This window comes from Corvus hawaiiensis, chromosome 3, assembly GCF_020740725.1.
Source record: "Corvus hawaiiensis isolate bCorHaw1 chromosome 3, bCorHaw1.pri.cur, whole genome shotgun sequence".
Lineage (NCBI taxonomy): Eukaryota > Metazoa > Chordata > Aves > Passeriformes > Corvidae > Corvus > Corvus hawaiiensis.
This window is the reverse complement of record NC_063215.1, coordinates 56,163,711-56,181,124: the sequence shown is the minus strand read 5'-3', so window position 1 is coordinate 56,181,124 and position 17,414 is coordinate 56,163,711. Positions and strand designations below refer to the sequence as shown.

Genomic DNA, 17,414 nt, shown 5'->3' with positions numbered 1-17,414 from the left:
TTCTCTTCAGATATTTTAACTCTGTGTCAAATATTGGAATATGAAGGATTTGAAGGCTAATGATAAAGTTTATTTCCTCTTTGAACATGGGAATAAAGTACAATTTACAACTAAGGTGGATGTTTCTTTTCTTTTCTCCTTGTTGTCTTTTATGAACAAATTGAAGCCTTCCTCAAGCAAACTTTGAGTACAAATTCCCAGTGGTGTCACCATTAAGGCCAAAGTAAATTTGTCTCCCAAAGGCACTGCTGATTACCTGTAAATATACATCTATATACATCGTTCTACACTGTGGTAATCTCCTCATTCGCATTAAACACAGCTGTAATAAAATAAAATAAAATACGGCCCAAGCAGGACACTGACTGTGTCACAGCAGAATCAACAGGGTGTTTTGTGTTACAGACTGCATACCTGAGACAGAGGATCTGTAGTGCAGTAACAGATTGCCAACATTTACACCACAGTCTCACACCAAAACTTGCAATATAGAGACAAAACATGACTTATAAACCAAAAACTGTGCTCCAGCTATAAACTTACTGTGAAAGAGGTAATGCACATAGAGAAAATAAAAAATTCACTCACCTTGCAGCCACTGACAATGTTATGGCCCCAGTGATTTGGTGCACATTTGTCACACATCTCTCCAACAGTATTGGGAGGGCAGATACAGCGGCCACTGACGGGATCGCAGTTATTGCCAAAACGTGAACACTCACAGGCTTCATGGGAGACAGAAAAAAATAAAGCAGAGCAAAAGTTATCCCTTTATATGACATCTGGAGAGCAGATCCTAATGGGGTTAGGATCATTCCTTTGCTGTACAGTGAACTCTCAGTTATCTGTCGACATGATGGGGCAGGAAAGGTAGGGTAAACCCTGAGAAACTAAAACCAGTAGCAGTGGAACACAGGTTAACTGTGGTTGAAGGAGCTACAATGAGAACAGAATGGGAAAAATAAAGGCAACAACTGAAGAAGTGCAGAGACTTCTGAGATGGTGCACTCTTGTGACATAACTGCAGGAGTGCTGCTATACAATTTCTGGGCCCATGCTGTCTCCTCTAAGAAGCCACCTGAGTGCCTCTGAGCCATCTATGCAGGGAATTCACAGTCTATTTAACCCCTTATACCAATCTGAGAAATACCTTCTGAAACTTCTGCTGCTCTAAAGAGACTTTTCTTAAAGGGCAAAAGAGGTGTTTAAGTTTCTTTTTCCCTTTCTATTCCTTCTTCTTCAGCTTTCCTCTGCCTTGGGAAGACATCAACAAACTGGTATTTCCTCTCCATGGGAAACTGGTATTCTTTGCAGATTATACTAATTAAAAATACTTCAGGTTTGGAAGTGCTTCCATAAGCGGTCTTTGCTCTTAAAGGATTACTAAGTAAACAACTAATTGGTGGCAAATACAGATTCAAGGTATGTAAGTGATAAGCAGTTATGGGGCTCATGACACCCAGGTGACTGAAACAGCAGAACTGGTGTGTGGTTGTTTTCACACCCACCATGCACATAACCCATGAGGTCAGAAAAAAAGCATCATCAACAAACTGTGACTCTCTGCGTGATAACCTGTTCCTCGGGCTGTTTAAAGGGCAACATAACTTTTTTACTGAAGGCTTCATTTATGTTCTTTGCCTTTACATTGCCTTTGCCTTTTCAATTCAGATTGAAACTAGAAAACAAACATGTGCAAAGATAGAACTCCTATCTATAGCCCAAATAAGAAGTGACCTTTATTTTTCCCCACCAATGCCTTCAAGTTAAGGTAACTGATGTAAAGAAGACAGCAAGTTTTGCCTCCATCATGCCAGGCACACAATGTGTTGTATGCTACTTAAAATATTTTCGTACACTGTAGCTTGAAGAAGCTTCAGAATAAATCTCACTGGGAGACTGAGGCTTTCAGATGTGACAGCTCTTCTATGGGCTTCCAGGCCTTACACAAAATTGGCTTAAAATGCATGGAGGGGAAGGAGATACTGAAATATTTTTTCCCATTTTTACTTTTATAATTATTTTTCAAAATAAGAGAGAAAACCACAATTGTTGCAAGCAATAGTGAAATAGAAATCTCTTTTGTATCTTTGCTGCTAGAATGTCAACACTGACAATGATTTCAGGGTTTTCTTTGGCTTTATGGATTTATATTGCACAAGAAAAAATCAAATTATATTCTTTTTGGATAAATGCTAGATAAAAGAGGTCCAATATTTTATTTGATACTTAACTGTCACAATGGAATTAAGTTTTCTGTACTTTTCTTTCCAGCATGATTTGATATACTTCTATTAAATTTCTGATTTTCTTTGTGATTCATAATTTAATTCTTATTTTTTGTCATTTGAAGGAATACATAAGAAGCCTACTAAAAATAAGTGTGGAAAAACCAGCACATTGAAAACAGAATTTCTCTCCATCTGTTCTATTAATTTTGAAACTTCTAAAAATCTGAATTTTCTGAACATCTATAGCTGCAGCTGTTGCTTTAAACATTTGATGACCACAGGCTGATACATTTCTATTTAAAATGTTACCTGGATCTACAGTACTCTACCATTATATCATTGTTTCTTAAACTCTGCCACTTCAAAGTTTGCCAAGAGAGCAGTTAACATTTTAATGTGCAATTTCATTAACAGCCCTCTCATTTTCCTTCCCCAACTGTAGTTATCAACATTTTTTCATGTTTCACAATAGTGACATGTTTTTAACCTGTGGAATGTTAGAATAAGACGCTAATCATAAATGATAGAATTTTTTGCCGTTCATTTAATTGCTAAAGGCTTTAGGACTGCAGCTATCATTTGCACTTTATTTCAAGCTCTCTCATCAGTGAGCCTAGGAACCAACCTCTCCCTTTTCCAAGGAGCCAATGTATCTGAATTTTTCAAGCCAGTAAGTGATTTTGAACCTTTCATTCCCACGGGAGACAATACCATAATCTATAATCCATCCTGTTTCAAGTTTATCCACACTACAGGTAAAATTGAATTTTGCTGCACAAATGTGAGTCTCGAGGCCTTGATGCTCCTTCCACTAAAAAAAAAAGGGAGTAAGAAAAGGAAGAGAGCTAAGCTTGCTGCTTCTGCTGCCATTCTGGATAGGAAAGGAGGAAGAACAAATTACCAGACACTGTGATTTCTGCTTCTGAAAAGAATATGCTTTATACCTGAAGAATAATAGCATCATTCTAGCATCCCAGCAGTCAGTCACACTAGACAACTATCTATGTGTCCTGTGATCACACCTAAATGAGTCTGTGAGACTTGAAAAACAGAGTTCTGTCAGGAAAGATGGATATTTCCCTGTGAAGAACCTTATTGATTGAGATCTTTTTGATATAGCAGTCTGTACTACTTCAAGGATAGGAAGCATTCATTTCAGTCTTTGACCTAATTTCCAAAAGGACAAAAACAAATGTAAAGAGGTGGCTGGATATATTTATGTGTAATGTTAGAGTTTCAGCAACTAGAAAAGGAGACTTTTCACATGTTTACACAAGGGACATAGCAGAGAGTTTTACTTAAAGATCTTGTTTTACACAAAAAGTACAAGTAAGCAACTAAATATTACTGTACAGAAAAGGATTGTGGTAATGAAAGAGGATCAGCCATATAAGGACAATGACAAGGTTTGGGATAAAACTAGAAGCAAAGGAGGTTTGTGTTTTTGTCATCGTTTTCCTTTCACACCCCTTCAAGTTGATGTGATTTGGCAAGAATTTTAATCAGAGTTCTATGGTACCCTTAACTAAATTAGAGAAACTTCATAGAATTCTTTTGGCAGACACTACTTGGAGTAAATTACATTCCTGTTCCTTCTAAATGTAGTAGATTAGCCATAAACTGCCCATAAAATAGTAGAAATTGCTTGGGTCTTTCATTTTTGCCAATCACCATCCTCACCAGGTGAATGATGTACAATGCTGTCTATGAACACCCTAACTGCCAGGAAAATTTGTTAGGCAATCCAGAATTAGCCAAACCAGAATCTTAGGAATAAATAAGTAAACAAACAAATAAATCAATCAATCTGTGCTTGGGTGCAAAACATTTACATACGAGTACAGCCTCCTTCTTCAAAGTTGTAAAACCCATGTGCACAGCGGTCGCACTTCTTTCCTGTCACTCCAGGCTGGCAATAGCACTGTCCGTCTCCATCGCAGTCAAAGGACTTGGAACCAAAAGAGTTGCAGTTGCAGGGAACACAGCCTCGGGAAGATTGTAAGCCAAATGTTCCAGGCTGCCACAGAGCGAGGAAGAGCAGTTAGTACATGGAACGATTACCAGGAGAAAAGAGGAAATGCTGAGAGTGTAGGGAGATCAGGGTTGCTCTTTCCTCTTCATCACTGAAATACTGCTTTTAACAGATTAAATTGTAGTGGTAAAACCCTGGAGCAAGGGCACTAAATGCCCTACACTGCTGAGAAAGAATAAAGATTTCAGAATGTTACCTGATGCTATAATGTATGTCTGCAATGTAACACACTTCTTATGAGGCTGTGTTTCCCTAACTACAATTCTCACTTAGAATGGAATGTATGCCAGCACCATATACATACCCTGTCTCTGGCTGTAAGGTTATGTCAGGAAGAGCTTGCTGCTAAGAGAGTGAATTCAAATTCTTAGCTATGAATGGAGATCAGTTCAACTGGAAAGCCTCTGAACAACTAGATTTTATCTCCTCTGAGCAAAGGCAATATCTGTATACAGTAACTCAAGGGCAATTTTTTAGAATGATATATAGGAATAACTTCAGGAGAACATAGAGATAATGTGTACAATACAAACAAATAATGGGGATTTTTTAAAGATAAAAACTCTGGATGAGGCCTCTGTTTCTCTTCTGTTTTCTTCCTTTTCTTTCTTTTTTGCAGTGATCAGTAGAAAGTTTCTACAGAACCAGAGTAAATGTTATCAACTATAGACTATAGTAATAAATTTCCTCCTTAACTTCACTAGTGGAGTGCAAAAAACAAAGAACTCATTTGTATACTGTGATATGGAGTTCTGCACAAAGCTTTCAACCAAAAGACTTTGTGGGTTTCACTGCACCAACCATCAGAGGCTCCTTGGAACAAACCATACTTGATATTCAAAATATGAACTGAATCTTGAACTAGAGTGCTTTAAAACGGGAGTACTTCTCTACCTTTTTTTTCAGGCATGATGATTTTCAGAGAATACTGAAATCCAAATTATATTAATAACTTCACTTGAAATTGATATTAAAACATTAATAATAAAATATATCAGAGAGTTTGCTAGAAAAGCAGAATGTTAAAAATGAGTTATTAAAAAGATCACTGCTAATGAATATACATGGAACAATGTGGAAAATATTTAATTTATAATGTGCTACTTTGTGATCCAGGCATGAGGTGTTAGATTTTCATCTACTATAAATCAGTAGATCTTCAAATCAACGGACCTATGCTGGCTTTGACCATGGCAGTGATTGTCCCTCTGTACTAAGCACTAGTGCTGTGTCCAGTTCTGGGCCACTTACAACAAGAAAAACCATTGAGGGGCTGGAGCGTGTCCAGAGAAGGGCAGAGGAGCTGGGGAAAGGCCTGGAGCACAAGTCTTATGAGGAGTGCCTGAGGGAGCTGGGGGTGTTTAACCTGGAGAAGAAGAGGCTCAGGGGGAACTTTCTCTCCCTACAACTGCCTGAAAGGAGGCTGCAGCCAGGTGAGGGTCAGCCTCTGCTCCCAGGGAACCAGCAACAGGACAAGAGGACACAGCCTCAAGCAGTGCCAGGGGATGCTCAGGTTGGACAAAGGGAACAATTTATTCACTGAAAGGGTGGTCAGCCATTGGAACAGGCTGCCCAGGGCAGTGGTGGAGTTGTTCAAGAAATGACAGGACATGGCACTTGGTGCCATGGTCTAGTTGACAAAGTGGTTGATCAGACAAAGGTTGGACTCAAAAAACTTGGAGGTCTTTCCCAAATGTAATGATTCTATGACTACTTGTTTATATGGATTTGTTCCACAGTGGAACCCCTAACCTCTTGTATTGGTGAATTCCCTGAAACTTCAGAAGCTTTCCATGGAAAACTCCTGAAATCTGATCTCTGAAGTTAATACAGAAGTTCCGCGCTCACACAGAGAATCTGCTGATAGGTGTCAGAATACAGGAGCACATCTGTGGTCAGAATTTGCCCTGAAAATCATATGAACCTAAGAAAATGCTTGACTATACATGTAATAAAGAATTAGACTGATTTTCATTTCCAAATTCTATATTGAAATGTTTCGCAAATTTCATGCACCTGCCTAACAAAACCTGGTGTATCAGAGAGAAACAGATAGTCAAACTCATTTCATTAAATTCAAGCATCCATAAACAACTTGACTATATCTGAGGATTTCTTTTACATAGGAAGAAACACACAGAAATGGGAATATGCACAATCTCAGGACAGACATTCAGAGTAATGCAGTGAAGTAACCAATGCACAGCATGCATGTCAGTTCTCAATATAAAGTTTGCTAGCATCTAATAAATTCTGTTTATAAGGGTGACAGTCAGAAAAAGTCTGATACTAGCACTCCACATTGTGTTAAGTTGGAAAAGACCACCACCATGCTGGGTTGAATTCTGTGAGGAAGGCTGCACACAAAGACATTTTGATCAGTCATGCAAACCCCAAGATGAACCTCCAAGTTAAAGTTCTCAACAAAGTTTGTTTACACACAGAAATTCTAAGAATCACATTTACTGAACAAGAAATAAGATCCTAGATTACAGTTAGGAAATACAGCGAATTTTCTGAGTATGTCATTATATTGTGTCTCCATCAGTGTCCTGTGTGGGCAACACAGTAACCTAATACATTCTTAATGGGAAAAAACAAATTTCTCCAAGGAAATCCATATGAAAAAATACAGCATGGGTCCCAGAGTCTAGTTGAGGATGAAAAACACTGCCAGGTGTTTTTCAAACAGGGTGTGGTAAGTGTGGAGGTTTTGAGTTGCAGGGAGAACAAACAACATTCCTAAAATACTGCTCTGTCAGAAATAGTTGTATCATAATTACTTAATTTTAGTAAATAAGTTGCTTTGTTGGTCTGTGATAAGGAATTAACAGTTGCCATTTTGGGCATTACATTCACATAACTGGCACTGCACTGAGTTAAAAATGGCTCAGATAACTGGCCATATTCACTAATGAGAACTTTTAACACCAGTTATGTTCAGTATTTTAAAATTAGATCTTAACTCTTTGCCTCTAAGGCTGATCCTTCTTGCAAACTCCTTAAGCTATTGATTTTTGAATTGTTAGAAAAGGAAGTCTTATGCTGCAAAGTCCAAGAAAATCCCACCGATTCCATTGATTTATGTACATCTTCCATGCATTTTGTGCATTCTGCTGTTGATGGTGCTGTTTTGGGACTTATTCTGGTATGTGACTTCTTGCTGGTACCACCACTTGCATGATGAAGCCCTTAGGACTGGGGAAGCATCCTAAAATGGTGCTTGTCTTCCAAGCCTGTCTGTTTCTTGAGAATTTCTTATACTGTAACATGGGTGTTAAAAATTAAAAAAAACCAAGCAATCTGTGTGAGCTCCAAACACAAGTGAACAGGAGACTTCAGCCCATGCAAAGCAGAGTTTCTCATTACCAGAACTGCAGGCCGGTAAGCACCTCGTGGGCACCCACTGGCACTGCTGGTGCCCCACCTCCGGGGGGGTACTCGAATCTGCTGACTGCTTCCTGCATTTTCTTGCAATTTAGGCACCTGTCTGCTGATTTCACAGCGTCTGCCCATGAATCCTGATTTGCAGATACATCTTCCCAACGTGTCACACTGCAGTGACACGGATCCTAAAGCACTGCAGCCACAGGGTATACAAAACAGCTTTTCTGGGGCCCAGAAGTAGTTGGGCTTTAAGAATGAAAAGTAAACACTGTTAGAAAGTGAAGATAAGGAAACTACACCACATAAAAGAGTACAGGAATAAAGACAGGAGTAAACACTGAAGTAAACAAAGATTAATTCCAATTAACCACCAGTACTGTATTAATGAGCTTGAGATATTTGCTGGGTACCTTATGAAATCTGCAAATTCCACTGATACCAGCAGTTTTTCTTTGAACAGACTCTTTAAATACCGTTGAAAATGGAGTGTGAGCAAACCACTTAAGAAATGACATAATTTTAAAGGGTGAAAATGATCCTTTTGATTTCTGCAGAATTATTTATGTGCTTTAAATTACACACAAGTGGAGGTGTTCTGAGGACACAGGCCTAACTCATGAGTCCTTATGTTGAACTAGAGAAACGTGCAGCCAGCTATAGCATATTCCTTAGCTGCCTGAAGACAGCTCTGTGAAAGTTTATGAAACAATATTTCTCTGCAGTGATTTATGAGACAGGAAAACAATGTCAAGGCAAAAAACACTTTCACCAAAAAATAATACATTGTTTGGACAACACAAGAAGAAACCCTAAGAAAAAAAACATAAAAGCAGAACATTCCAGCAGAGCTAAACTAGCACTCTGCTTTTTAAAAAAAAATAAACATCAGATGCTATCAGACATTTTGCAGCTTTCTTCATAGAGGGATTAGCTCCCATAGCTGCAATATTTTTAACTAATTTTTTTAAGTCAAGCATTCAAAATATAAAGCGTATACTATGTTGTATACTATGTATACAAATGTACTTAAAGTGAGACTTAAAATGCATTCATTTCATGTAAATGCAATGTCTTGTGTTCTGTTCTAGAAAACCATTAGAAAACACTTAAAAAGCAACCATTTTACCTTTCTCTACATAAGAACAATCTATATATGTTAAGTGAGAAACAAACATCAGAAAAAAGCTTATCCAGAACCAAATGGTATTTAGTTACAACAAACAGGGAGGAAAGCTGAAAGGAAACCCCATTTCTGGTCACTCACTTTGCAGATGTCACAGCGGCGCCCGATGACGTTGGCTTTACACTCGCACTGGCCCGTCCGAGAGTCACAGATCTCCGAGAAGGAGCCATTCATGTGACAGTGACAGGCTGCAGAGGAAGAAGGAGGAGATGTTAATGTGTCTCCTGAAGCTAAATCTAATAGCCAAATGTTTACAGTGCAGCTTTTGCCACCCTGAGAAACACCTGGCCTGGGTAAAGCAGAAGGTGTTGCTCCCATACATGGACACATTAACCTGCCCATATTAATGTGGAATTTTTCTCCAAATTATTGCAGTCAGAAATTTTGCCTCAAGTTCATTAACAGCTTGTTTTAGATGCTCCTCTCAGATCCAAGCAGGGTGTTGAGGGCAGATTACTAAATACATGTCCAGAGACTTGGAGTGGGCAGGGTAGTGATGAGAGAAAAATACAAAAATGGTACAGACCCTTACCCAGGGTGTGTACAGGATGTAGCTACAGCCAGTGAGAGTGTTACTGCTCTGATGACTTTATGTGGCTACCTAAAACCAGAGGCTGAACAAAAATAAGAAAATAAAAGTAGGTATTTATTTGAAGGGCCTTCAAAGGTACACCTTGGGCAGTCCAAAGGCTACACCCAAGACAGATGCTGGGTCATGGGTTCTTCACACTTTTGTAAGTTTGATCCATTTGCATATCAGGGTTAATTCTCCAATGATAACTTCAGTTAATGATGTAATTACCCCAAGTTTGCCCCTCCTCTCAAAGGCTTTTAGTTTACATATTTTGGGGCCTGGTGTCCTTGAAAAGCAAACCTAGAGGGGGTTTGGTATGTCTAACCAGCATGAGAGAACAGCAGCTAACAGGCTACAAGAAGCTTCAGAGTTACACACTAGGCAGTCCAGGATTTGAAAAATATAAAAGTTAAAACCTAAGGCATCATTTCCCCCCTTCAGAGGCTTGACAAGGCCTCTACCTTTTTGAGACTCTATTCTAAATATCTACTCTAAGAGCAGTACACATCTAACAATAGTATATATAAACAAGAATTATAATTACAACTACTGTGAACAATTCTTTAATCCAGGGCCAGTTTAGTAACCATGAAATCAGAGTGTGGAAGATATAATCAGAGCTCAGTGTGTTATCTTTGAATGCTATCTAATGTAAGATCTGAGTTGGTTCTAAAATTATAAACAAACTTTGCTGATCTTTCCACTTTGGTTTACATGTCAATTGTTAGCTCTTTATCCAAATGAATGTCTTTGGATACACTTTGGACTAGAATCATATGCATATTTTGGTTCCAAACCTTAGTCAGGGTTACCAGCTGTGTAGATAACAAGCACAGGAAAAGAATCATTTATAACTACATCAGCTTCGTTTGTATCAGTCTCTGTTTTCTCCGTTGTTTCAGGAGCAGAAGCCTTCTTAACTCTGGAGTAGTGAATCCAGGTCCTTTGCCAGTGACTTTGATTGCAGTGAGGGTGGTCAACAAAATCTGGAATGGTCCTCTCCACTTGGCCTGTAGAGGATCACTATCCCACCACTTAACATGATGGTTCTGCTGTCCTGGAATTCCCTCCCCATTAATGTAGATGTCAGGAAATGTTGGCAGGCTGAGAACCCAGTATAAGGTTGACTGACTACAGGGGCAGTAATGCTCTCATGCCCTAGGCTGCACTGAAAAACATACCAAGGATTATCTGCTACCATGACTCTCCAGGATTTCTGTCTCAGCAACAGCATCACAGTTCCCAGAGGGAATGGGACCCAACTGACCAGTCTAACTCATCACAGTGCTGTTTTATAGATTTAAAAAGGCAAAGACAATGCTGTTTTTTGAGCAAAACGGCAATGCTTCTGGCTCCTAAATTCTTATGTTTTAGGAGAAGACAAATTTTGGGGAAGATGTCTATCTCCCTTTATGTTCTTCAACCACCACAAGAACCTTTGAGTTCTTCAATCCTTTTGGCACGCAGAGATTTGGATAAAAGCCCTTAGCACTCGCAGTAGAGAACAGGGATGTGATTGGTGTCACAGGGACTATAACCATGCAGTCACTGATTCCATCAGCATGAGCTGGCTCCTAAACATTCATTTTTTTTCCCCCTCAGAGGGGAATGAACCCACATCTCTATACCAATTATCAATCTATTCTGTAAATTTGGGCTCCAGTCTGCATTTTGCCTTCCTGCAGTGCCCTATCTGCATATGTTGTTTTTTTTTCTCAACCTGACACCCTCATTTTAAGAAACACTTAAGAGTCCCAAGAGTGAACACATGGCAGTTGCATACTTGCATGTCAGAAGGTGCTATGTGAGACAAGGCAGTTATATTTTTCCTATATATAGATTATTACAATAGAACCTACCTCATTACTTCATTGGACTTGTAATTTACAATTTCCACTTATAAATTAAAAGGATTGGTGTGCAATTTTTCTCCCTGCTTTTGAGGTGTTACGAAAAAGTTGCTTCTTTCAATGAAAGCAACTTTAAGACTTGTGATTCTGTTCATGGCAAATGAATGTTTCTCAAATGTTTGCAAAAATTCTGGAATAAGTAACAAAAATGTTCTGGTTCTGCTGTTCATACCAGTCATGTAACACCTTCAGAGATTTTGATCTTCTGTTTTGCAATATATTTTCAAAAAGTAAAAATTAAAAGACCTTTCTGCTGTAATTAACATTGCTTATCTTTTCCTTTCACTCTCAGCTTTCAATACTAAACAAACCTATAATTTACCTCTTTTGTCTTGTACACAGACCTCTTCACCCTGATGCTCATGTTTTAAAACTGCTGACACTCCAAACCATACAAGGTGATAAGTATCACATACATGTATGTTTTGAGTATATATCTAATTAAAATGGTCAGTGGGGAAAGATGATGCCAAAGCTCAGACTCAACAAACTACAATCCTCCATTCAAATTAAAAATATTTCACCAATCTTTTTATACAGACCTCAAAACCCAAGCTCAGTCTGATTTGAATTTTTTATGCTTATCAGGCATATGAGAACACAAGAATCAAAAAGAAAACTTACACTGATTTTATGAATAGATGAGTTTGTCCTATTTATATTACATGTTAAAGCAAGTAGCACTCCATGGTGCCTTAACTCAGTCACAGATGACTGAGTGCAATGCAGTGGTAAGAGAGAATTTGGAATATCAGGATTTTGATTGTTTTTCTTGGCTCTGGCAGTACGTACATTCAGAAGAAACATACAGTCAGGGATATTAATCTAATAAACTGTTACTCAATCTGATAAATTGCATTTATCTCACCTAGAGCTTTCCCATTCATTCACCTCTACTGGGAAAATTAGCTCTTGTCCAAACCTCCAAATGGTTGTTATAATACAATGCAGCCTGTTGGAGAAATTTGTCTTACTTTCTTCCAAAATGACACTGGTCAAGATCCTTCATTCTCTCTAGATTTCTATAAATATTTATGAGCTTGTATTTATGATCAAGCCCCACACTTATTCTCCTATAACAGTAGTACCTATAAACTGAAACACAGGCAAACTTGAATATTTGCTTTAATTCATGTTGTGACACTGACCTCTATTATCATTAGCTCAACCTCCAGGTATTTGCTTCGGCACATGGAGCTGTTTCACTTCAAAAAACAATCTACTAGAATCAAATCAAATAAGGACATTTGCTTGTTGTTTTTAGATTTATGGTTTTGTTAAGATACACCAAAAAAATTCAGAGATGCTATGATGATATAAAGCTGTACTGTCATTTGAAATGGTTAATGCACACAACAGCACTGTACTGAGAAAGAGTAAAAACCATTTCAAACAATAATTTGAAAGCAAATTCATGCTTTGCAATACTCTTGGATTTGGCTTTTTAATAAGGAACAAAATTGAAAACAACAAAGTAAAGGCACAGTCCCTCTGATATTGTAGCTGCAGGGCAAACTTCATAGAAGTCTGCAAAGGAAATAAAAAATCATACGCAGAGAAGAAAACCCACATGAAAGGCAGAGAGTCGATGAATACAAGGTAACTGCAAGCACAAGGATATGAATACATTAGGGGGCTCTTCTTTCAATGATATTAACAAAAAAAGCAAAGCTTGTAATTCAACATTAAACATGTATTTATTTTTAATATATTTTTTAGATTGTATGTTTTGCAAATGCTCCTCATATAAAATCTCTTTCCCATGGACCTGTCACTACTGTGGAAATGGTCAAAGCACCAGCCCTCTCGATGACTCAATAATGGTGACAAGCTCCTGGAAGCTATGATTTTTGAAATACACTTCTTCTTAAATCACTTTACACACCTAACATTCTAACTTATATTACATCATTCATTATGAACTGTTAACTTATGGAGAGAATATATATGATTGTCCAAATTTTTTCAGGCATTGTGTAAAGTAGGTACAGAAAGCACTTACACACGTTTGTATTCATGGTTATCTATGACTTTGTGTACATCAGTGTTTATCGCCCTTAGCTGAGAAACTTGGTGATGTTCTGCATCTCACTGGCTCCCACACACTCTCAGGAGGTCCAACACAACCTAGTATTTTCACTTTTAGACTGCAAATCACTAATAGGGCAAATTCTGGAAATGGATGCCACTGCCTCAGACTTCTCTGCTCACAGCACATACTGCAGACATGGTCCCCATGTTCCTACACACAGAGCAATAAGACAGTACCCCAGCTCTCTTACTTGCACAATTTTATGCTGCTATAACACCTTTGCACTCAGTGGAGTTACTCTTGTGTTTATTATAAAGGACCAAACAGGAATAAATCCTTGTGACAGTGAAATAAAATGCTCGGCTCTTTCAGGACGGTTTGTGACCTGTTTTATTCCACTTCTCAGAATGGCAAGGAAGGGTACATGAGGAATGTTTTTTAAGTTAAAAGCACTTGTTCTGCATTCTGAAATGTGCCAGCAATGGCTCAGAGAGAGCCACTGACTCCTACAGCAAGAAAAGCTCCTGTTCCTACCAAATCTTTCATCTCCACTGAATAATTTTTTGCAATCACTATGGGGAAGTACATGCTGGGGCTGATATTTGAATAACATGCCACCACTCAGCTGAGAATTGGTAGCTTGCTGCAGTGCCAGGTATTTTCCTCCAGAGCACTTTAGAAAAATCATCTAGTGCTTTAGGAGATTTTAGGGTCTGATTTGCAGGTCGGAGAATTTTGACCTGTAAGCAGCAGCACCTCCCAACCCTTACTGAGGTAATATAAGTGGGAAACAGGTTACAAATGCTGCCAGAGTTGGACCCTGAAACCGAAACATCGCTCCCTCCTTTCAATCTCACAAGGGAACAGGATTTTTCTGGGTAGCTTATAGCATTTTTTAGTGAATAGTTTTCATTTATTTGTATTTATTTTTGTAGATCTGACATTTAGTATAACCTTTTGCACCCATGCAGTGCTCAGTGTTTTTCCATGTCTGCTTCACCTAGAGCTTTTTAAATAAGTTTTTCTTTCTATTTACTTTAACGCCTCCTTTCCAGATGCAGATGCACAGTGTCATTATTAGAGCTGTAAGTACGCTGTATCATTCTCTTGCTCACACATACAGAGGCACAGTCTTCCTCTCAGGAACAAAGTTATAGATAGATCAATACTGTCAGGAGCTGTAAAAAGTTCGTGACTTACGTTGACAGTTCCTTGCATGAAGAGCATCGCCAAAATACCCATCAGCACACCTCTCACAATATTGGCCTGTTGTACCTGGCTTACATATCAGACAAGCACCAGACAAGCTGTCACAGCTGCCAGGAACAGAGAAGTCAAGGTTGTCATTACACTGGCATGGCTGGCACGATCCCCCTGGTATTAGAGGTTGTCCAAAATAGCCTTCTGCACACCTAAGGTAAAAGACATCATCAGTTAGGGCCTTTAAATAATCCTGAGAAATATTTAATTCTGTTGCCTCCCTAATCACCAAAAATGATTTGATCTTCTCTCAAGTGTGTCTTATGCATCTTTTTTCTTTCTCTCTCCTTCTCTTTTTTAACATTGTAGATACAGTACCAGCTGAAATCCTGCCAGTTCTGCTAGTAATTAGACTTCAGTAGGCAAAAAATCTTGTCACTGCACTGAAGGTGAGACAAAGCATAGCAAGAAATCTTAGTGACACTCTAGAGGAAGGGGGGTTGGACTACGTGACCTTGAAAGGTCCTTTCCCAAACCCAAACTACTCTATACCTCTATGTTAGATATACTTTGTGTTTCAGCACATTATGTATACATGTGCTGTACTCAATCACCAGCAAGCCTGATTATTTTTTTCCCTCTACCTTTAAAACGTCTTTAGTTTAGAAAAACACCTTTAGAATGTAATACAGACATAAATTTGTTTACCTAACAAGATCCGCCCCCCCAATTTAAACTTCCCCATATCTACTACATGGTCAAATTTGCTTAATTAATGGATTGCTAATCTCTGTGTAAATGTGGGTAACAAAAAGATTGCTCAATATCACAGGAACTATGTTGTTGTGTACTATACCTTTTATATTTTAAGAGAATTGTTTGAAAGTATCACATTCTTATCCACCTTGCCCACCTGCAATTTTCTGTGAGCACAGTGTAAAACAGGTTAGTGAATCTAACATGAGTCTGTATTAAAAGCAAATTTCTACTCATCTCACAGCCTATTTCCTATTTATATTCTGGTCTGCTTTCCCTTTCTGTTACATTTGCTCACACTTCATAGTAAGAGCAGCTTGTAGATAGCGAAGAAAAAGAAAAGAAAAATTGCACAGTTCTAGCTAATGAATTTATTCATGCACACCTCAGATGAACTCCAATTAGTATTAAGAAAACAGAAAGTACATAAAACACATTGCACAAACTAATTTTTCCTACTATTTCAAAGTCATCTTGAATTCAGTTTTAATGTACACAGATACTCTCTCTATTTTCTAGTAGTACTGGATGGCATGGTTGCAGAAAGATTTTGTGTATCATCCTAATACAGAAATGCAGAGTTCCACTACGCCTTCACTCTTGTCCCTTTGTGTGCCTCAAGTTCATCCTTCTCCTTGCTTCCAGAATATCACATAGAGCTTTTAACTGGACCCTAAGCAAATCTGTCTAAACATGTACTAAATATTATTAAATATCTTCAGCAAAGATTACAAAGATTGTAAAAACTGGGTAACTGAGAGCAGGGAGGAAAAAATAATGGGAACTAATTGAACAGTTTTCTGTAATTTTGCACAAAATAGGATTTTTTTCAATCCTCTGAAAATATTCACGATGCAGACCATAGATGAATAATATATATAAATAGTCCAGTGGTTTGGTGCATGTAAGCACTCAAGACCATGAGTAAAATTTCCACAATCTAGCCCACTCCTGTAGCACAGTCATATCTCAAAATTACCTCCTCATAGCAACAAGACATCAAAATCTTGTCATTAGAATAATTCAGGTATTTTATTTTCAGAACCTGTCATAAACGTAGCAATTTATTTTATTTTCTGCAAAGGAAGAGATAAGTTTTTCCTTGATGGAGGATATCTCAGCAACCACAGAAGACTAATTTTCAGCTTAATTTTGCAAAAAAAAATTGGCTTTTTTTCAGTTATGAGATCTCAATTACAAAGGCCAGGACTGTATCTTAACATGTAACAATTAACAGCCATGTTTTATCAAAACTGGAGAGTATTTGGATAATTTATGCAGTTATCTTACTTTACCTAAACCAGATTACGTCTGAAGTTAACCCACGCTTTGCTAATTTACTACTGGTGTGATTGTCATAAATCTGTATCTCTTGGTCCTACTAATCTATTTAACTTCACTTAATGCGTGTTTGTTTTCCTCTTTCATTTAGGGGTTAGTTCTGTATTTAACAGCATTCACAGAAACTTACCAAGCAGTTCACAGAAAGAATACTCCAATGATTTGTGTGAAATGCACTGCTAGTAATCACCTTCTATTAATAGCAGGAGACCTCAATAATTCTTTGTATCCTCATCAGTTTAGACTTTGATAATTAAAATTAGAAAAACCCACTACCATCACATAGCCATAGTCTACTTATGCACATAAATAATCTTGAATCCAACTGAAGATGATTCTGAAAGTGGGGGTAAAGCAGTTAAAGCTTAAAAGACAACGGTGTACATGTATCTATGTAAATTCTTCCTCTTTTTCTCCCACTTCTCCTGAAGTTGCAGGGAAGGATTAAAAAAATCAACTTTCCTTAATTCCATCTTTATTCCCTTAAGGACATTCCTACTTCAGCTTCTTTTCTCAGGTTCAAAGCACTATGTGTTTGGCAAGGTTTAGATTAAAAAACACCAATAAGTATGTGGCATGGAAAATTACTTTTATGCATTACAAAAAACACATGTATAAATAAATGACTGCTAACTACAGCATAACACCTCTGAGATTAAAAAATAAACAAAAATAGGAGTAAAAAGCAGTGATAAAAAAGATTGTGTCCGTATTTTCTACTCTCAAATGCAGGTGTCGGTGACTGACATCGGTTTTATATAAATGGAG

The 17,414-nt window shown here is 37.9% G+C and overlaps 1 protein-coding gene across 4 annotated transcripts in view; it reads right to left on the bottom strand.

Annotated features, from left to right (window-relative positions):
- LAMA2 (laminin subunit alpha 2) overlaps positions 1-17,414 on the bottom strand; it is a 345,325-nt gene that overhangs the window by 117,508 nt on the left and 210,403 nt on the right. For all 4 annotated transcript variants that reach the window (XM_048296906.1, XM_048296908.1, XM_048296907.1 and 1 more), the window contains exons 19-22: positions 14,550-14,761; positions 8,915-9,021; positions 4,068-4,248; positions 589-725 (exon numbers count right to left, since the gene is read on the bottom strand). In XM_048296906.1, the coding sequence (XP_048152863.1) occupies positions 589-725; positions 4,068-4,248; positions 8,915-9,021; positions 14,550-14,761 (637 nt within the window). The remainder of the gene's footprint in view (positions 1-588; positions 726-4,067; positions 4,249-8,914; positions 9,022-14,549; positions 14,762-17,414) is intronic.